The sequence below is a fragment of the Pelodiscus sinensis genome, chromosome 12 (genome assembly GCF_052426305.1).
Source record: "Pelodiscus sinensis isolate ZL-2025 chromosome 12, ASM5242630v1, whole genome shotgun sequence".
In the NCBI taxonomy this organism is placed as follows: Eukaryota; Metazoa; Chordata; order Testudines; family Trionychidae; genus Pelodiscus; species Pelodiscus sinensis.
Window position 1 is genome coordinate 14,194,811 of NC_143063.1, and position 21,998 is coordinate 14,216,808.

General features: G+C 45.6%; 1 protein-coding gene across 2 annotated transcripts in view; it reads right to left on the reverse strand.

Moving 5' to 3' along the window:
* The window catches only part of PLA2G15 (phospholipase A2 group XV), a 46,221-nt gene extending 29,187 nt beyond the window's left edge, over positions 1 to 17,034 (reverse strand). The window contains exons 1-2 of one of the 2 annotated variants that reach the window (XM_075940322.2): positions 16,738 to 17,034; positions 3,131 to 3,287 (exon numbers count right to left, since the gene is read on the reverse strand). In XM_075940322.2, coding sequence (XP_075796437.2) covers positions 3,131 to 3,287; positions 16,738 to 16,921 — 341 coding nt within the window. In that variant the 5' untranslated portion in view covers positions 16,922 to 17,034. The remainder of the gene's footprint in view (positions 1 to 3,130; positions 3,288 to 16,737) is intronic. The other variant, XM_075940323.2, reaches the window with a different exon arrangement.
* Positions 17,035 to 21,998: the final 4,964 nt, after the last annotated feature.

Genomic DNA, 21,998 nt, shown 5'->3' on the forward strand with positions numbered 1-21,998 from the left:
AAAGCATTTTAAAAAGCCATTTCTAAGGGACGCAGGGATACCCATAGTCAGGAAATATCAGCACTCGAGTGATTTTAGTCTGCCTCCTCACTGCAAGATGAGCTGGTGGCTGCCCAGCTGCTCATCACTCTGGTTACCAGCCAGAGCTTTATCCTGTACCTCAAGGTAGGCCAGCTAGTCTAGATTTAAAGTATCACATTTGGTTAGAAATTGGGGGCAGAAGTTAAATAAGCCCAATGATCTCTGCAATGAAGACAACAGCCTCAGGGAATGTGCATTAGACTAGTTACCTGCAAGGTAATTTATACATTTGTAAAAGGCTGCTGTAGACACTCCCCACCTGTCAGAGTCATCCCTTTAATGTTAAAAAAAATAAAAAAATGTCCAGTATAGATACGCTCTCGTTGGGACTGTGTCTGTGTCCAGGTGTTAATGTTTGCACTACCAAGGGTTAGAGCCTAAGTTCCCTCTAGAGTCTAGGGTACGCATGGGTGGGCATGCATAAACAACTGGAAACCTGCCCACCTCCTCAGCAGAGGCACGCAGCAGCACCCACCTTCCCGGAAGGTAAGCTGCTGATAGTGGTCTCTGTGGGAAAAAGGTCAAGTGGTGGCTGCCCAGCTGCTCCCAAGTTGGCTCCAGCCCCAGTGCATGGGGCAGCTGCCATGCAGAGTCACACTGGGAGCAGCTGGGCAGCCAGCACATGGCCCCAGTCATAGATCCTGCACTTTAGGGTTGGAGCAGCAGGTGGGGCCACTCCAGCAGCTGGGGCCGCATGGCAAGGGGCTACTCCAGGGACCAGAGCTGCTCCCGGGGTCACCTCCAGCCCTTCCCCAGGCTGGAGCAGTGGCCAGGGCCAAATAGTGGCAGCCCAACTGCTCCCTGGGCAGGCCACATGGTGACTGCCCAAAGCTAGAGCCTCCTACATCTTTCTCCACTCCAGGACCTTTTTGCCCCTCAAAGTTACTTCCCCCCCCCCCCAACCCTCTGTCACCACCCCCTGGTCACTGCCCCACCTCCAACACCTCACTCCCTGCAAACTCTGGGTACTGGCAATAGCTTCCTCTGCCCCAGGTGGGGACTCTCAGCCAGCCCCACAAGAAGCAACCTGAGTTCCTGCCCTGCAAGAAGGCTGTCCTGGGAGCAATGTGCCTGGGGGAAGCACATCTCTGGGAGCAGGGCTCTGGGTCTCTGCACTGGGAGAGTCTCTTAGGGAGCAGTGCCCATACATTTGAACAAGTGCACAAACCTCATTGAGGCACAAGACAAAACTTACTTTGCTCATGGATGGAAAGTCTTAGAGGGAACACTGGTTACAGCCATTGAAACAATGCATTTTAAATTTAGAAGTAGCAGACCGTTTTTAACTGAAAGAGATACTATAAAATATTGGGTCTTGACTCCTGCAGTGGGCAGGAAGGGGAAAGTAGTTGGTTAGGAATGCTTTCAGATCCTCATTTAGGGAGTTCAAGTGACTATGGCCAAAACCATCTTTTTTTCATCTGGTCAATTTCTCCAGTGTAGAATTTAGCCGTTGGCTAAGTCTACACTACGAGTCTTCTCGGCAAAAAATATACTAACGAGGAACTCATTTGCATATTTTCTTCCGATCTTTTTTGCATAAAAACAAGCAGTGTGGACATTTTCTGTTTGCGTAAAACCCCTTTTCCTGCAAGACAGGCAAACCTCCTTTTTTGGGGCATAAGGATCTTGTGGGAAAAGTTTTTGCACAAAAAGAAACCATCCACACTGCTTGTTTTTGCACTAAAACGGATTGGCAGAAAATATGCAAATGAGATCACAATTCATGCAAATGTGTCCCTCATTAGCATATTTTTTGCAGAGAAAACCCATAGTGTAGACGTAGCCAGGATGATTTCCACACTGGAGTACTGCAATACACTATACACCAGTGTTTCCCAAAAGGTGTTCTGCAGAACCCCAGGGTTCCACGAAGTGAAAATAAAGGTTCTGCGATAAAATTCCATTACAATAACATTCTAGGACTTAAAAAATAATAAGTAATATTATGTGATTTTTGTTTTTAAATATGTACAATTAAACTAAATGTTGATCTCATGATTTTGTGTAGCATTTGTTTTTTATTATCCTTACTTATTTGTGGTCTACTTTTTCAGTTCCATATATTAGACTTATTAGGGGTTCTGCAAAATTCTTTCAAGTTTAAAAGGGTTCCGTGGCCAAATAAAATTGGGAAACGGTGCTCTACACCAGGGCTGTCAGGTGTACATACATGACTATCTACTTGGCCATGTTAGCCACAGAGAGGAACACAGTTTTCAAAGGAATAAATGTCTTAACTATTTCCATCTGCAACAGAAGGTGCTGATATCAATCTAGAAATTGCTCTTCAATTTAGGTCTTGGCTGGTCTCTCTCTACATGCCATCAAGACAACTGAGGTACTCTACGATTTCCTATATTTAAACATTAGGATAGGAACATTTTTTAAATACAACTGACTAAATTGTGGACTTGTAACAATGTTAAAACACAAAACTCCTCCTCCTTACTTGGGCAATCCATCTACCAGCTCATGTTATGGATTTTGCCAAATACAGCACCTTTCAAGTCCAGCACACGGACAACAGTTAGAAACGTGTGAGTGCAGTATTCTCACTAGCACCGCACTATACAAGAAGTTAGCACATGCTATCTGGGGATTCTGATTTACTAAGCAGTTTTGTTTACCTAGCAGTGACTAGGTAATAAGTGGAGGAGACACTAATGCTATATATAGACTTTTAAAACTAAAAATATTCTGATGGAGCAGATTTGTTTCTAAATAGCTAAATCTAGGTTTCTTTTTCAAGAACCTTCATTGCACATTTAAGTTGCATTCCCTAAGGGGAAGTAGAATTATGCCATTTTAGACTTTTCATGATATGCAACCTGAAGATTCATCAGTTTTATCCCATTAACCTGCCTAAGGCCTCCGTCCCCTCAGAAGCCACGCACATGGCTACTGGAAAAAATCTTCTTGCTACACCTGAACTGGAAGATTTTTAGATTGCATATGTTTATGTAAAATATTTACGCGTAATGGAAAGGCTACAGGAAATCTGAAGAACTACTTTTTCCCATGACACGACAATATCAGGTGGTCCTACCTGATATTGTCAATCCAGCAGTCAATGATGACAGGTAGAAGCAATTCTAAATTCAGCCACAATGTAAAGTAACTGTCTGTCTTCTTGGAGCAAAGGTAATGCACCACTGTGGGTTTGTCCAATTTGGCTTCCAACTGGTTACCCAAATCCCCTGGGACTGCAAGAAATATGTTAAAAACAGAAAAATATTAGTATCAGACTACAAGTAAAAACATGTTACTGCATCAGCAAAGAACTCCAATGTAAAGTTATAGAACTACTAACTAGATGCCTAGGTAGTATCACTTAAATCAGACTCTGTACCAGATAATACAAAAAACTAAGGACAAATGTAAATGAAGGCTGGCAACAATTAGTGCCATGACTTGCACAGAGACTATTAAAAACAAGCAAGATATTGAGTAGCTAAAAAAATGCTCTGACAGACTCAACTCAGGTAGCGTTACATTATTACTTTCCATTGTGTCTTACTCTGTAAGAGAAGTTACCTGCTCACTTGGAAAATCCAGGCTAATTATTTCATCTACCAAATTCATAGTTCATCTTAGTCAATTTCATGATCACAGACTTTTATAAATCATAATTTTCATAATTTCAGCTATTTAAATCTGAAAATTCAGTGTTGTAATTCTAGGGGTCCTGATCCAAAAAGGAGTTGGAGGGAGAGGTTGCAAGGTTATTGTGTGTGGGCTGCTACCATTACTTCTGTGCTGCCTTCAGAGGTAGGCAGCTGGAGGGCTGCAGCAGCTGGCTAGAAGCCCACTGCAGAAGGCAGAGCCACTGCCAGCAGCAGCACAAAAGTAAGGGTGGCAATACCATCCCAGGTCACCCTTACTTCTATATTGCTGCCAGCAGAGCTGGGCCCACAGTCAGCAGACACCTCCATCTGGCCACCCAGCTCTGAAGTCAGCAGCGGAGAAGTGAGGATGACATGGTATGGTATTAATGCCCTTACTTCTGCACTGCTACTGGTGGGGTGCTGCCTTCAGTGCTGGGTGCCCAGCTAACAATTGCTGCTCTCTCTCCACCTAGTTCTGAAGGCAGCACAGAAATAAGGATGGCAAGACCGTGAACCCTTCCCCCCTCCCATCACCAAAATAACCTAGTGATCCCCCCGCAACTCCTTTCTGGATCAGGACCCACAATTTGAGAAACACTGGTTTCCCCCATGAAATGTGTGATATAGGGAAATTTTCAGTCTGCAACACATTTTTCATAATCATGAACTTAGTAGGGTCCTACCAATAAATACTGTAACTACCCAGCAATATTTTAAATGTATTACAGTTGTCAATTTTTGTTGAAGACATACCAGTACCTGTGCTGCACCAATGCAAGTTCCAACCAGACTCAATTCATTCTATTTTACTACATTTGTCAGATTCACTGCAGTTCTAACTTGGTCCGGCCATATGGCTGTCTAAGCACTTCAAATGAAAAAAAAATTGTAATCTACACTAGACCAAGATTTGATAAACAAATCTAGAATCAATATAGATTGACTTACAACTATACAAGAATTTAAAGGACTTATAAAGAAGTTGCGACAGTCAAACAATATTCTGACTCTAAAGGCAATTATGAATTATTTTGACTGAAGTAATGAACATTGAGATTTCCCTTTTATGCTATTCCCAATCCACTTTCTATTACCCCTCCTACTATCATTCCATTATTGCAAATGAAGTTAGTGAAGACACATTTACAAAACATGAGAAAACCACGGCTACATGTAAAAAACACATGTTCATTTACCGTAACAAACTGAATGTTTGCAAGTATAAGTGTGTTCTGCAGATTAACAGCTAGAGGTCTAACACTCCATTTTCATGTGGAAAATATTCAGCCTGTGCAGCTATACGCTTTTTTGCACGTACACCTGGGATCTTGGAAGCTTTTAAATGCATGTCTCTAGAGTTCACAGTTCGCTTTTTCATCTCACAAAACTATCTATCAAAATATTATTACTATGCATAGTGCCCAATTATCAAAAAAACAATAGTAATTGAGTGTTGCCAAGTTTCCTCCAAAGGCTATCAGTTGATACATCAACCCAAACAGTTTCTACACAGTACTCTTCTCACATATTGCTTTTCAAGAAGTCACAAGTCTAAAACAAAAACAAAACAGTACAAGATGTGACATGTATACACATACTTTTTCCTACTTTTGGAAAACACTGTAGACCAGTGATCACTAGGGATGTTACAAAACCCAATAATTGGGTAACTGCGTAATGGCTGATAAAGTTTACAGCCCACATCATCAGCCAACCCACGCTGCTGTCTCTGTATCAGAGGCAGAAGCATGGGGTGGCACCCAGCTTCCAGGGAGCCTGCATCTAAACTGTTCACAGTAACCAATAAGACCAAGCTTATCAGCTAACCAGGTAAACTAGGGGTAGCCAAAAGAGCCTCCATGGGCAGGATCTGGCCTGCCAAGCAAGTTGATCTGGCCCGCGGAGGCGCTGCTGCTCCCCCACCGCCCCCAGGTCAATCGGGGACTGGAGGAGGGAAGAAATTTTCTCCCGCCCTGAAAGTAGTGCTAAGTGCCGTGCACTCTTGGAAGGGCAGGAGGAGACTTGGCACACTCCCCTCGCCCCCAAACCCTGATTGGCCGGGGGAGGGGGCATAGCATGTGAAGTCTCCTCCCACCCTGAAAGGGATGCAGCGTTTCTAAGCACCGCAAGCTCTTTCCAGTACATGGGCAGAGTGGGAAGAGGCTCCACACATTCCCCCCGCCCACAGGCCAATCAGGGCTTGGGGGCAAGGAGAGTGCATGAAGTCTCCTCCTGCCCTGCAAAGGGCTCAGCACTAGAAGTCAACTGCCAGCTGCTGCTCAGCTGGCGGTTGACTGAGTACGGCACTCCCTTGCAGGGCAGGTGCAGGGAGCAAGAGACTTCACAGGTTCCTCCTCCCCAGGCCCTGACTGACATGGAGGCAGTGGGAGGAGCATGCGAAGTCTCCCACTGCCAGGGGCCCGGGCACCTAGAGGAGAGGTCACCAACCAGTGGATCAGGATCTACTGGTGGATCTTAGAGCCTCTGACAGGTGATCCTGAAGGGTTTGGCCAAGAGGCTATCAAGTGCCAGCACTTCGGCTGCCCCTCCTCCCTACTGTTGCCTGCCTCCTGCCCTTTGCCTTGGAGCTGTTTTCGCCCACCCCCAGGAGCCTCCTGCTTGCTGTGCAGGGCAAGGGAGGGAGAAGAAAGGCGCTGATGTAAAGGTGCCCCCTCTCTTACCCTGTACCCTATCTTCACAAAGCGGGCACAACAGGACTCGGGATGGAGTTTGTTGGCTGCTTTTGGGAGTAGTGCAGGGCCAGGGCAGGGGTGAGCCCAACTTAGCCCCACTGTACCACCACCCAGGAGCCACCTGAAGTAAGTGGGGCCCAGTTGGAGCCCACATTCTGAAACCCTATACTAGTCATGAACTCCTTCCTGCATCTCAAGTCCCTGCCCTAGTCCCGAGAACCCCTTCATTCAAACACCCTCTCAAAGCCTGCACCTAGAACCCCCTCCACTACCCCAACTGCCTGCCCCAAGCTCAGCTCAGAGCCCTTCTCACACTCCACATCCCTTACTCCACGACCAGAGCCTGCACCTCAACTCTCTGCCCTGTCTGGTGAAAATGAGGGAGCCTTTGAGAAGGGGCAAGGGTATTTGGGTTTGAGCTAGATCTTGGATTGAACTTAAGTTCAAAAAGTGATCTCTTAAAAAGTTGGAGACCACTGCCATAGCTTCTATTGGTCATAGTTCCCCATTATTGATCAATGGGAGCTGCAGGAGAGGTGTCTGCAGGCAAGGACAGCATGTAGAGACTCCCTGCTCTGCCTTTCTCAGGGGCACAGGAACATGCCAGCCACTTTCAGAAGCACCAGTTACCACAAGGATAATTACTCCAGCCACAACAGGTTAGTATTTTAGAACTCACTACTCAAAAGAATTAAATTTAAGCATAAGAGAAATGAAAATTATGAAATACGCAGACCAGTCAAATACCAAACATAACCCACTTTGCAAGCAGTAACAAGTAACAACTCCTCCTGCATGTGTGTTGGGTCAGGAGATGAGAGTGAAGGACAGTGTGTGTTTGTGGGAATGACAGACACACACAGTGCATGAGTGAGAGATTTGCATTGCCACGCTCCCTCCATCCCCTTCTCTCTGTGTGGAGATAGTGTACAGAAGTGGGGACACCCTGACTTCAGCACCTCCTCTCTTCTCCCTGTCATACCCTTTACAGCAAGCAGGAGGCTCCCCAGGGGGGCAGCTCCAAGGCAGAGGGCAGGAGCAGCATCACAGTGGGTGGAGGGGTAACTGAAGCACCAGCACTTGAGAGTTTCCTGGCCAAATCAATCAGGATCACCTGTCAGAGGCTCCAAGATATACTGGTTGGTGACCATTGCTATAACCCATCTCCAAAGAAAGCGGGGACACAACAGGGCTTGGAATGGAAGAAGCTTGTGGTAGCTCCTCCTATGTCTGACCATGCTCAGCATACTTAAAGGGGCAATGAGAATCAACATCTGTCACAATAGTGTGTGTGTGTGTGTGTGTGTGTGTGTGTCTCTCTCTCTCTCTCTCTCTCTCTCTCTCACACTCACCTCCAAACTCCTCACATTCTGGTGGTGGTGGTGGGTTTTACTCCTTTCAAGGGGTTTTAAGTTTTCGAGTGGTTTGTGCATTTCATAATTTGTATTTCTCATAAGCTTAAGTTTCTGAAATGCCTCATGATTTGAGTAATTATCGCTGATAAATTTTTAGCTAGATCTATAGCTCTAGATTTTTGGTTTCTATTGATGTGCATCTGCACATTATCTTGATATTAGCGCATATAGCAAAATTCATCCCCCCTAATTTTTTCCATCCATAGGCAGAACACTTGCCCGGAATCTCCTGGAATAGGGCTTAATCTCCTGCAGGCTCCTGCAGTCAAATCAGGAGACTGGACACTAACAGTCTGGCAGCACAACAAAGGTAACGGAGACTCACGGGGCCCTGGCCCTGTGCCACTCCTGGAAGTGTTTCTCACATATCTGCAGCCCCTAGGGTAGGTGGGGGAGAGGGTCTCTTCACAGGTTGTCTTTCCCTGTAGGCACCACCCCCGTAGCTACCAGTAGCTGGGAACAGTGAACCTATAGGAAGTGTGGCACTCAACTAGAAAGTAGTACAAAAAGCAACTATATTTAGGTTTCTCACTCATGGCAGGTCAGTTGCAGTGGTTGGCCTGCCAGAGGCCTGACAAGATTATTCTGTCTTCCTTTCTAAATCAAAACGAAATAGATAGGTAACAAGTTTTTTCATGTTATTCTCACCAAAAGTTCTGGCTTCTTTTTAAAAAACAAACACTTTCAGCAAAAGGTAGGAAGCCTGGATAAAAGTGAGCAATATTAGGGAATGATTGTTTCTAAAAGCAGCTAAACAGTCACACCTGTACAGATTAGGAAAGGTCACAATTCAGAAAATGAAGAGACAAATTAGTAATTAAAATTACTGATGTCATCTCTGGAAATATGAAAATGCTAGTTAAGATGGGATCTCAAAATTGAGATTTCAAAGGCTTCTCTAATTTTGAGAAAACACATAAGATTAAGGCTATTTTAAAAAATGAAAATCGGAATTGCCATAATGAATATATGAAATAAAGAAAATCAGATGATCCTATTTACCCACCTTTTCATTACACAAGAATATACATATGTATAAGCAAAGATAACCAGTTAAATTAGACAAATATTTAACAAATATAAAGGTACATGCTTAGTTTGCCCACGGCAGAAATTTCTTAATACCTATTAATTTGGTCAGACAGAATGTTATGTAACTTCCATACATCAGTATGCAAATCAGAAGTTGGGACTTTTATCTAAATGTTATTCCAGGAAACTCTCCTTCCATTATCATACTAGATTTTCCATACAAACTTGTTTGAGTAACTTGTCATATTTCTCCAAGAAGGAGGGCTTGTTACAGCCACTTGGTACAACCAAAGACAGTTTGACACAGAAAATGTTTGTCATTAGGAGCAGCAGTGCAACCCCCACCTTCCCGAAAACAAGTCACATGATACTTCTATTATTCAAGCAGCAGAGATCTGGTTTTAAAGTTGAATGACCACAGAATCCAGACTTGGTGCTATAGGCGTGTTTTACTGTGGAGAGTAGATAAGGTTGCAGTAAGCTACATAGGACTTTTTTGGTCCTGTTTGCAATTGCAGATGAATAAAACTCCCTTGCATCTTTTTGAGGGGAAGGAGTTGAAGCTACAATTTTCATACAGGATAGCTAAGGCTAGATGGTGCAATCTTAGGATTATGCACAGGCTGTGAAACTAAGTCTATCTAAGGAGTACAATAGACTGGAAAAGCTGACAGTCTGTGGTCTAGGTAACACCCCCACCTCAGTGCAAGGGATTGGCCTACATGTCCTATAGAGGTCCCTAACATCCCTAGGCTGGAAACAGGTTACCAATTAACCAGTAAGCAGGAAAGCATCACTTATTACCCAGGAGGCCACAGGTCACGGGGAGGGGGGGAGCCAGCAGGCCCACCGTGTGGATGTAAGCAGCCATTTAACTGGTTAAACAAACAGGATTTTACATCCCTATTCCAGACATACACTTCAATGATTGTATAGTAACCTTCCTTGTCCTTCACTTCCTACATCATGTTGAATTTTGACTAATTGCTTTTGGATACATAGTTTGTTTTTGGTTTGGTTTGGTTTTTTGCTAAAAAAATACATGGTATTTTACTGGAGAAAGTTATGCCAGACAGAGCCTAGTCTGAAAAACCTTGTTAACAAAACAAATGCAATTTACTATCATATACAGGTAGAATTTTAGCCATTTTGTTTGTGAAGGAGGTCAGAGTCAGAAGGAGGATAATTCTGTTTCCTGACGAGCGTACCAGGCATACAACAACTGAGGTGAGAAGTTTGGTGAAGAAAAGAACATGGGAATAGACTAGAATGGAGATCCAGTCACGACAAGTTATTAATTTTACAAATGCTGGCTGACAACTCATTTGATTATATAGAGAAGAGCTTTTTTTTTAAAAAAAAAAATCTCTTTTTCCAACTGCCAAATACATATTCAGCAACTGAATCCAAGCTAGAGTCTCCTCACAAAAGAAAAAAGATCTTATAAATTAAGGAAAATCCCTTTACTGTACTAAAAAGGTTTTTTGGGGGGGACGGTAGAGGGAAGGGGTCAGGGAATTGTAGATGTAGTACAGTAGACTGTAGTGAGACAGATACAATCTCACAAACATCTCGTTAACAGACTTGTGAATTACAACCTAGATCAGCAGTTGGCAACCTTTCAAAGGAGAGCCTTTTTTCATTTTTGTCTATGACCAAAATATTTTGGGGGCCACACCACATGCAAAGTTCCAGGCTGCAGGTGGGGATTGGAGCTCAGAACGGATGAAGTGTGTGGCTCTGGGATGAAATTGGGTGCAGGAGGTGGCTCTGGGCTGGGGCAGGAGTTTGGGTGCAAGAAAATGTAGGATTTGGGAAGGGAATTTGCATGCAGGAGGGGGTTTTGACCTAGGACGGGGTGGAGGTATAGGAGGGGTGTGATGTATAGCCTAAGTATGCAAAAAAGTTAACTGGTTAAATGTTAGGTTTAACCCGTTTACCAGGATCCTGTGAAGAGGGAGGCAGTGCAGTGGGCCCGGTCAGGCTAGAAAAGGCATTCCTGTAGGTGATGCAGCGGGTCCAGCCTGCTCCAGCACAACCTTGGGGCTGCTCCTGCCCTGCCGGGCCCCATTGCGCCATGGGCTGTTCCAGCCAGCTCGTGCCAGGCCCATATATCATACTGCAGGGTGCTGCTCTAGCCAGGCCCACCACACCACAGAGTGCTCAAGCCTGGACAGGCCACCGGTTAACCACTTATTCAGTAAGCAGAACCCAGTAAAGTGATCAGTTTGGGATCTGGATAACTCATGAAACTCATTTCTCCACTTAGAAATGAGCAATCAATTGCACACATACAAAATGGGAAATAACTATCTAGGAAAGATTACTGTTGAAAGGGATCTGGAGCTCATAGTATACCACAAACTAAATGAGAGTCAACAGTGTAACACTGTTGCAAAAAACACAAACATCATTGTGGGATGTATTAGCAAGAGCGCTATTAAGGAAGAAATGAGAAGTAATTTTTCTGTTCCGCTCCGGGCTGAGATGACCTAAGGTGGAATATTTTGTCCAGTTCTGGGAGCCACATTTTAGGAAAGATGTGGATAAATAGGAGAAAATCCCAAGAAGAGCAGCAAAAAATCATTAAAAGTCAGGAAGGAAGCCTGAAAGAATTGGAACAAAGAACAGGACGGCTACATTTCTATCTCTATTCTGAAAGAATTTGGTTTGTTTAGTCTGGAAAAGAGAAGATTAAGAGGGGATGTATCAGCTTTAATGTACCTAAAAGGGTGTTACAAGGATGAAAGAGAAAAATTATTCTCCTTATCCTCTAATGATAGGACAAGAAGCAATGGGTTTAAATTGCAGTAAGGGAGGTTTAGGATGTTAAAGTTGCTTATCAGTTACTTAAAATGTTCAACTCACCAGCCAGCAGCCTGCCTACAGCAAGGCCAGCAGCCAAATCAGAAAGGGGTGGAGCTGGCAGTGATGTGCAGCTGATCTTCCCTCCCTACCACTGCATCCCCTAAAATGTTTAACTGTGTAACTGACAGCATTTTGATTAGTTACATGGTTAGTGTTTTCGTATATTTTTTACAGTCCTAATTTAGGTCTGTAAACATTATTGTGGGATGTATTAGTAAGAGTGGTATTAAGTAAGAAACGAGAAGTGATTTTTGTTCCGCTCCAGGCTGAGATGACCTAATGTGGAATATTTTGGACATTAGGATTATCACCATGATGGTTAGGAAGTTTAAGCACTGGAATAAATTGCTTAGAGAGGCTGTGTAATCTCCAATAATTGAAGATTTTTAAAAGGCAGGTTAGACAAATACCAGTCAGGGATGGTCTAAATGGTGCATGGTCCTGTCACGAATACAGGCAACTGAACTTGACCTCTTGAGAACTTTTCCAGTTCTATGATTCTATGCTTGAGGAATTTGTATACCCATAACTGTTTCACAAGTAACAGCATTACAGTCTCATGGACATCATCTGCTTATCACGTGATTGTTACCCAATCTCATGTGGCTAGAGTCTGATTTGAGTCAGTGGCTATTACACTGTCAGCTTTATCATGAAGTTGCCTGCATTGGAATGTAAGTAACAAAGTTTATTGCCAAGAATCAGTGCTAAGAAGGGAACATGGAAGAAGGGGAGTAAATAGGGAAAATAATTTAATCATAAACTTCACATAAGAGACTCAACAAATTGCTTTGCTGGCATTTAAACTCACAGGTTTAGTTTATTACAGCAAAGTGGGGTTAAATTTTCCCTACCACCTCTCATTTACAACATGCTAGCCAAGTAGCCTGGGAATCTACTGAAAAGTTTAAGGGTATCTGCACAGCAATGCATTGGGCAGCTAAGTTAATATCTACTCTAATGTACAACATACATTTTTCCAGAATACTTTTGCAGTGAAGGAATATTAAAAATTCGCAATGACAACATCTTAACATAGACTTCTATGTGCAAGTTATGGCAAATGAATAAAAACTCTTCCAGTTTTCTCTTTGGAAGTAAACAGTATCAGCATCATTTGCATACTGAAAACACAGCATACAAATTTATTGGCAAGGGCATGCAGCAGTATCAAGAACAAACATCCATATTTAAAACATTAAGTTTATTTTACAGTTCCTATTCCAATGGACACTAACATGTGCATAGATTCAGGAGCAAACAAGACCGGCAACTGTTTTAAATGCAGCAAAACAATATTCAAACAATTACACTCCCTGCAAGCTTTTTTGTAAAAAACCCCCCAAAATCTACCCAAGAAACTTCTGCTTAAAGGCTTTTATTGCTTATCTGCAGAACATGCTCCATTCTATAAAATTAAGATATTTAACTATTTAAGGCTAAATTATTATAAGCCAAATTTATACTACATATTCAATATGAAATAACTCTTATTTCAAAATATATCAACACAGATGTGAGGACTTTTAATCCTTTTGCTGCTGCGACAAGCAGCAAATAATTTTCTGTGATGAAGTACAAAGATTTCTGTATGATGTAGAATGATTAACATTATTTTTTAAGATACCCGTGAAACTCAATTGCTCCCCCATACTATTTTTGTTTTATAACTCTCTTTTCTCAAAAAAAGGTTTCAACATAAAAATTTGGGGGGAAAGGGAGTTAGTTTTCTTTTCTTAACATGTCTTGAACTGAGTTGGGATTTGAAATATCTAACTGCTCACGTGCTACCAACAAGTGGAAAGCTTGTTCTGGTAAATGAAAGGATTTAGAAACCATCTTCAGCAGCACATACATTTTCATTTTAAGAAAATTTTCCAACCATACTATTGAGGAGCCAGTTAAAGCGAGAACTGAGCATATCACCCCCATGCAACCTTTGCATCGGCCGCTGCCTAGTGGTTTAACCTTTTGGTTACAAGTCTGGTAACATTTTCTGTCAGTGTTTCAAAATGCATAAAGGGATAAGAAAAATGGAGAAAACAATGTGCTCTAGCTTTTTCAGATGGCCAGAATCACCAGCTATTCAATTCTCTGCTACTTACGTAGAATCATAAAGCTCTAGAAAATATTACCGATTAGGAAACATACAAAAAAGGAACTCCAATTTTGGCATGTCCACAACACTAAACAAGAAGCAGAACAGGTCAGATATATAAGGTTCTGAACCAGTAGTTTACATCACCATGACTCCCTTTGCAGACATTCTTTTCTGCTATGAAATTAACCTTTGGCCCAGTTTAGTTTATTTATGCCTCCTCAGAAGCAGCTTAAAATAAACTGAAAAATGCCCCTCTTATTCCTCTGATGTAACTTCCCGATCTGGACACTCTTATTCCAGAGTTAGGGAAAGCAAGGAAGTAGAACACTGGCAGTTTAACTTGAAAAAAAATTCAACGTAGTCCAGTCTCATGTATAATGAATTACACATGATAGTTGTAGTTTTTTTACTTCTGAGATTATTCAACTATAATGCAAGTCCAGCTGTATACATTCATTTAAGAACTGTAAAGCCTTGTAGGGTAGGATTTAAAGATGTGACATTAACAAGCATAAGCCAAGAAAGATTTTCAAAGGCCCAGTATAGACAAGGCATGTGGCCTTTACATGCTGAATTAGTCAAGTTGAAATAAAGCCTAGGGGCAGCCTGGACTTCACCTTAAGTTTAGCATGTCTCAGAGGGGTAGCCTTATTAGTTTGTAACTGAAAAAAAACTTCAAAATATCAAATGTCCTGGAGCACCTTAGAGATCAACCAAAAAAAAAAATAGTATTATGAGCCTTTGTGGGCACAACCCACTTCTTCAGACAACAAATATGGAGCAAGAAGTCCTGGGGTTCAAATATATAGCAGAAGGAGAGGTGGAGGAAAAAACCTGTCAATTTAAGTGCCCATGTTAAATGAGTCTACTAGCCTCATTACAGCCCACTACTAGCCTCATTTAGCACAGAAACATTTACAGCTTCTCCCCCCCATCTTCTCTTTTTTTGTGCTATATATTTGTACCCCTGGAATCCTTGCTCCATATTTGTCATCTGAAGAAATGGGTTGTACCAGCAAAGGCTCCTGATACTATCTTTTTTGCTTAGTCTCTAAGGTGCTACAGGACCATTCATTGTTTTTAGTTTAGTTTAGCATGGTTTAAAAGCAGTGCGTTTTGTCCGAGTTACTTTTAATGCCCTAAATCAGAGCAGCCCTGCAAAGTGTTGAGACCTAATACAAGTGACCCGCATGGAGTGCCATCCTACAAGCCACACAGCACCCACACAACATTTGCTGCCTGACCAAGGAAGTAAAGGACATGACAATGGAGATTCAACACCACACCATTAATTAACCCTGGGCCTTCTGAACTAACCTGCCATTCAGGAAGCCTTCCACCCCCTCCTCATCTGCTGCCCCCCACCCAAACGCTCCACCCCTCCTCATCTGCTGTCCCCCACCCAAACGCTCCACCCCCTCCTCCTCATCTGCTGCCCCCCACCCAAACGCTCCACCCCCTCCTCCTCATCTGCTGCCCCCCACCCAAACGCTCCACCCCCTCCTCCTCATCTGCTGCCCCCCACCCAAACGCTCCACCCCTCCTCCTCATCTGCTGCCCCCCACCCAAACGCTCCACCCCCTCCTCCTCATCTGCTGCCCCCCACCCAAACGCTCCACCCCTCCTCCTCATCTGCTGCCCCCCACCCAAACGCTCCACCCCCTCCTCCTCATCTGCTGCTCCCCACCCAAACGCTCCACCCCTCCTCATCTGCTGCCCCCCACCCAAACGCTCCACCCCTCCTCCTCATCTGCTGCCCCCCACCCAAACGCTCCACCCCTCCTCCTCATCTGCTGCCCCCCACCCAAATGCTCCACCCCTCCTCCTCATCTGCTGCTCCCCACCCAAACGCTCCACCCCTCCTCATCTGCTGCTCCCCACCCAAACGCTCCACCCCTCCTCATCTGCTGCTCCCCACCCAAACGCTCCACCCCTCCTCATCTGCTGCTCCCCACCCAAACGCTCCACCCCCTCCTCCTCATCTGCTGCCCCCCACCCAAACGCTCCACCCCCTCCTCCTCATCTGCTGCCCCCCACCCAAACGCTCCACCCCCTCCTCCTCATCTGCTGCCCCCCACCCATCCCACCCCTCCTCATCTGCTGCTCCCCACCCAAACGCTCCACCCCTCCTCCTCATCTGCTGCCCCCCACCCAAACGCTCCACCCCTCCTCCTCATCTGCTGCCCCCCACCCAAACGCTCCACCCCCTCCTCCTCATCTGCTGCCCCCCACCCAAATGCTCCACCCCTCCTCATCTGCTGCTCCCCACCCAAACGCTCCACCCCTCCTCCTCATCTGCTGCCCCCCACCCAAACGCTCCACCCCTCCTCCTCATCTGCTGCCCCCCACCCAAACGCTCCACCCCTCCTCCTCATCTGCTGCCCCCCACCCAAACGCTCCACCCCTCCTCCTCATCTGCTGCTCCCCACCCAAACGCTCCACCCCTCCTCCTCATCTGCTGCTCCCCACCCAAACGCTCCACCCCTCCTCATCTGCTGCTCCCCACCCAAACGCTCCACCCCTCCTCCTCATCTGCTGCCCCCCACCCAAACGCTCCACCCCTCCTCCTCATCTACTGCCCCCCACCCAAACGCTCCACCCCTCCTCCTCATCTGCTGCCCCCCACCCAAATGCTCCACCCCTCCTCATCTGCTGCCCCCCACCCAAACGCTCCACCCCTCCTCCTCATCTGCTGCCCCCCCAACGCTCCACCGCTCCTCATCCTCAAGCCTCACCTGTTGACCCATCCCCAAACTGTCCACCCCCCCCCCCCGCCTCCTCGCCAGACCTCCTCTACAACCCCTCCCGCCCCAAACGTCTGCCCCAGACCCCCCCCCCAGGCTCCCACGCCTCTCTGGGTGCCTGGGCCTCATCTTCAAGCCCCCCGCCCCCGCCTTTCTCCTCAGCGCTCAGTACCCAGCCCCCCGCCCCGCCCTTACTCAGCACGACGGGCGGCCCCGGGGGTCTGGGGGCGGCGCTGCCCCCGCCCTGCTGGCGCGCCCGGGGACCCGGCAGACAGCTGGCGTCGGGGGAGAGCAGCAGCAGCAGGAGCAGGAGAAGGGGGGTCGGGACGCCCCTCGGCCACGTGACGAGCCTAGCGCCGGCCCCATCGCCCCGGCTCATGCCGCGAGCCGCAGCCACTAGCAGCGCCGCGGGGAGCCGGAGAACGCAGGGACGAGCCCCTCCACGCAGCCGGAGCCTTCTGAGGCGGGGCGCGAGCCCGAGTCGGCCAAGAAAACTGCCGCGCCCAGCCAATCAACGGCGGCCCGATATCAGCCAGCCAATCAGCGGGCACGGGCGCCCCTCTCCTTTCACCAGGCGCTACCCCCCGAGCGCCGAGAGGCTGATTCACGCAGCCTCGCTCCTCTCCCCGCCCGGGAAGTTCAATCGCTGGCCGAGCCCAGCTGGCTCCTTAGCCCGGCTTGCGAACGCCCCGCCCCCTGGCTCTCACGCCTCCCCCAGCACAGCGCAACCTGGCCACAGGGGAGCGGGCAGCTCCCCGTCCCATCCAGCCCAGTACCGCTCCGGCCAGTGCCCGGCGCTTACAGACCCAAGATTAGGTCCTCCCGGAGCTGTTCGCACTCCAGGGCAGGCAACAGCAGGAATAAAGATGCCCAACAGCGTGCAGAATATTTGGGAGCAGAGGAACCAAAGCCCCATCCCCTAATAAGCTAGTGACATACCGTCCCTGGTTAGCCTTCCTTCTGCCCCTGCCTCCAAAGGTATCCATCCTAAACCGATCTCATTTTTGTTTTCTGCCATCCTTACAGGGCTGTTATTGTAAAGTTTATTTCCCTAGAGAGTGAAACTCAGTCCTATGCCGTGTGACCAGATAGCAAGTGTGATAAAACATGGTGTGTTGATAAGGTCCTATATAAATTAAATCCCCTACTATGTTGGGATGTCTCCGCATCCCAACTCTGTGCAGAGCAACGGTATGATTTATGCACTGCTGAAATCTCCCTATATACTTCTTAAATTCTGCTTCTGCCTTCCAGTACATAGGGAGATTTAAGCCATGCAAAGGCCTTGTGCTGCCTCTGCATAGTGCAGTTTTACCCTCATAGCAAAGGACTGAGATTCTGGAGTGGAAGGTGCTAGAAAAGTGCATGGTTATCTGATAGGGCAAGAAACAGTAGGGAGGCTATTTGAGAGACCAGATTCTAATTTCCACCCTTGCTAAGGGGACCTGGAATTAGATTTTTGCAACACTTCTTTATGAATTAAAAAAAGTCATAGGTTACATTTACAGTTTAACTGCCAGGGCTTAGAGTCCATGATGTGCACATTCAGAGTAGCGAGCTTATCTGGGCTTGAGCATCTTTTAAAGAAACCAAGAATGTTTCTGCCACACGGAAGCAGAAAATGTTTGTGCGTGTACATCTCACATCTACTACACAAATAATATACAGGCATTAAGCCTCTCTACTAGAAAGGGAGATATTTATGTTCCTATACTGAGTATTTCAGTAGTAATCCCAATTAGATAGTCTTAGTAAATTAAATGTTATTCTATTATGTTGTCATAAGGTACCAGATATATGAAGTTTCAGTGAATCTAGAACAAATAAGTTTATCTAGCTACCAGCCCTGAAAACTGCACTTTAAATCTGAAAGCCATGCCAGGTTATTTTTTCCCCTCAACTGTCAACATCAATAAAAAGGATCTAAAAGCTCAGCTAAACCCTCAGATGTACCTGCCCAACCTGGTTTGCACAGGTGTAAGTAATTGGCCCTGTAATTAGAAAGCTAAAGCGAGTAAGATGATAAGCATTTATTTTTGTCACTAAAGGCAGTAGTTCTGACTGAATATGCGTAGGGAACAGTTTTGTTGAATAATAGACTGATATTTTTTAGTAATATTTAATCTAAAACTTTCTACACATGTATTTCCTTCCTTGATTCATTGGAGAATCTAATCAAATTTTGCAAGACATTCAGTGCAAGTCAGTGCCTGTATTTATTGAGTCATTCAGAGAAGCAGATGCTTATTCTTCAAATCTTCTCCCCAAACTGGATTTTAAAAACCCCATGTTGAAATCTTCATGGCAAGATCTTTTGGAAGAAATCATTCTATTATTTGCAGTTAGTAAAGATTTTCTAAAAGCCTCATCGTATAAATTACTAGCTGGAGCTACCCAGCGTTGCTCGGGAAACCGGTGGAACAAAATGTAGAAAAACAATAGTCCATTATCTTTTTTTGAATGGTAGAAAAGTTGCACTGATTTCTATAGGGATTAAAATATAGGTCTGCGTCATCCCTGGGGGTGGGGTGTGACCTTGGGTGGAGGGGAGGTTAAATGCGGGAGGGGCACCCCAGCTCGTACCCGGGGCCACAGGTGCCATGGGGGGCAGGGTGGGACCCCAATTGGGTCCAAAAGTACCTTAAAACCTTCTCCTGGATGAAAGGTTATACCATGCAAAGTTTAGTTGCAGTAGCTCTTATAGTGTCCAAGTTATTAGCGCAGAAACTTACAAACATTCTCCTGTATATATTAGATAGGGTGGTACTTGGACAGATGTGGTGAAAGAAAATCAGATTCTCTGTCTATGTGGGGCAAAGGCCGGCAGTTAGGGAGGTGCCGGGCAAAGGGTGGGGAGGAATGGGGCGCTGTCTGTGTGGGGCAGAGGCTGGTAGTTTGGGAGATGGCAGGTGAAGGGTGGGGAGTGTCAGCCGACGGTCAGGGCATTGAGTCCCTTATGACCGGCTGAAGTTCTTTTAAATTGTGCTTGGTTCTGTTACAGCAACTGAAGGAGTCAGGTTAAAGCTTAAACAGTTACTATTTATTGTTACAGGGTAAACTTAGTTGTTAAATGCTACTACTGTGTTACAGATAACACAGACACTACAAAGGACAGGACAGAAATTACACTAATAAGTTACTTACAGGTACCATGAAACCCTTTGGTTCTCTGAGCTCTTATTAAATGCATGCAAAATAGACACATAGCAGGTATATATTTTCACCCCTGCGTTCCAGACTTGGCGTGGCCAGCGTCTTTCTCTCAATCCCTCGGGAAGAAGTAGGGCGAGGTTGGGCGTCCCACAGACCTCGGGAGACAATCAATACCTGCCAGCAGGTATAGATGATTGGAGCTCAAATGGGGTGGGCAGCGGAACCTCTTTTATACCCCTTGGGTCATGTAGGCTTCTTCCTGGTTTCAAGTGGCCAATTAGGAAAAAATGGCTTTGAATGCCAAGTTTCCCACGAAGGGTGCAAAGCATAATTTACACCTGGGAAAATGCAGACAATGGGCACCTCTGGTATGTGATAGGCGAAGATTCCTCTCCTGGGACAGTGCAGGCGTGTCAATTACTGGTACTAGCCATCAGGGCGACGGGAGGTCCCGGGTCGTCAGCTAGCCCATTTACCGTCTGGTTTCTGTTTATGGTAGAGTCAGGGACAGGCAGCAAACCTGTGTTCCCAGGGCATCAAAGGCTGACTGCCTTTCTCTTGCTCTCTAGGGTGGGGGGGGAACAAGATGGGGCCCGTGGAAAAACAAGATGGGGTTTTTGTGTCTGGCTACATTCCACCCCCTTGACACACCTCACTATGTCCCAGAACGCAAGATGGCGGTGATGCCAGCACCCTTTGCCCTCCTTGGAGGAAGCTAAAATCGCCCTATCACCAGGGTCTGATCAGATAATTTAGGATCAAGGGATTGATTAGGATCGCTTCCCAACGCCATATACCAGATTTGTGCAGAGGAGGTAGCAGTGTACACAAAACGCCTAACAATACATAGAAGCATGCAGTAAGCAATTACAACAAGTAAAATGGTTAATATAGCATTTACAATAGAGTGAAGGAATGGAGTTAACGGAAGTCCTAGGTGTTGGGCTAGCCAATCTAGCCATGAGGCTTTACATTTTTAGTTACAGCATGTCTTATCCCATACCGTTCGTTGCCACTTTCCTTGCCTTCCGCCCTTGACCTCCCCCCAGAGTTATTTAGAGGATTGCGGTAGTCGCTGTTATTGAACCATACCGGTTCCCATCGAAAGATGTCACTTTGTTTTACCAGTCATTTGGGCTGAGAGGGACAAACTCGATTCCCAGTTCAGTAGAGGAGTCAAGTAAGGTGTTCTGGTACAGCAGTAGCAGTTGGGATGAGGAAGAAGACCATGGCGAGTTGGAGTGCCATGTCTTATTTCAATAGTCTGTAACTAACAACAGTGGTTGCAAGCACTACAACAGCAAGCGGTATATATATACAAAAAGTTCATGGTGGTTTTCCCGGATCCACACCAGCATTGGGAGGGATCCATCCCACTGGAGCACTGTTTAGGGCTATTGCCTTAGTTTTCTGTAATAAAACATAAGGTTTGCCAGTCTTGGATACAATCTAAGCCTCAGTGATGGTTATTGGTGTTAGCCCAGCATCTGCAGTTGTTCAGACTCCTTTTCCCTTATAGGAGTGCAGTACATGGGTTTGTGTCCCCAAATTGGGGTGTTGGGACAAGGGCTATTAAGTGGTTTAGTCCCATGATCGTAGACAACCCTGTTGTCCATCGGGTTGGGTAAGCAAATCCAATTTTTGAAACAATTTTTGCTTCAGTTAAAACATACTTTTACCCTTGCTTACTGGTGTGCGGTGGACCAATATAATTTACTTGCCAGGTTGCCCATAGTATTTTTCCATCTTTTAGCCTGGCAAATCATTGCCTTTCTGTTATGTTTTTCCTGAGTTCAGCACATAGGGTGCAAGCTTGTACCAGATTCCTGGCTTGTTTGTGGGTGATAGGCCACCCCCTGGCATGTGCCTGCCACACCAGCTTATCGCTTTCTGTGTGTCCCAAGGTTTTATGTAGCCAAATGTACAGGCGTTCCCAATCCACCTGGGCAGCAAAAATTTGTACTGCTGCATCTGCTAGGTTATTTAGCTGTGCAGTCAGGGTGTTATTCTTTTGGTGAGCTGCCACATGACCTATGCTTAAGGCATTTTGATTTCCAGTACTTACAGCCTTTTTCTCAGTTCTACCACAAGGCTTTCAATCTTATCTGTTACCTGCCTGCTTGTCTGGGCCTGATCCTGTTTTCCTTGCTAAATGGAAAGTGGCTCCTTTCCACAGACTCAGGCTTTGTCCCATTCTTTAGCTTGCAGGCAGTTCTATACTTACAGAACTGCACCCACAAATCCTCAGGATTTCCCCAATCCTTTCCTAACATTTCTCTATCCCATTTTGGGTTGCCCCAACC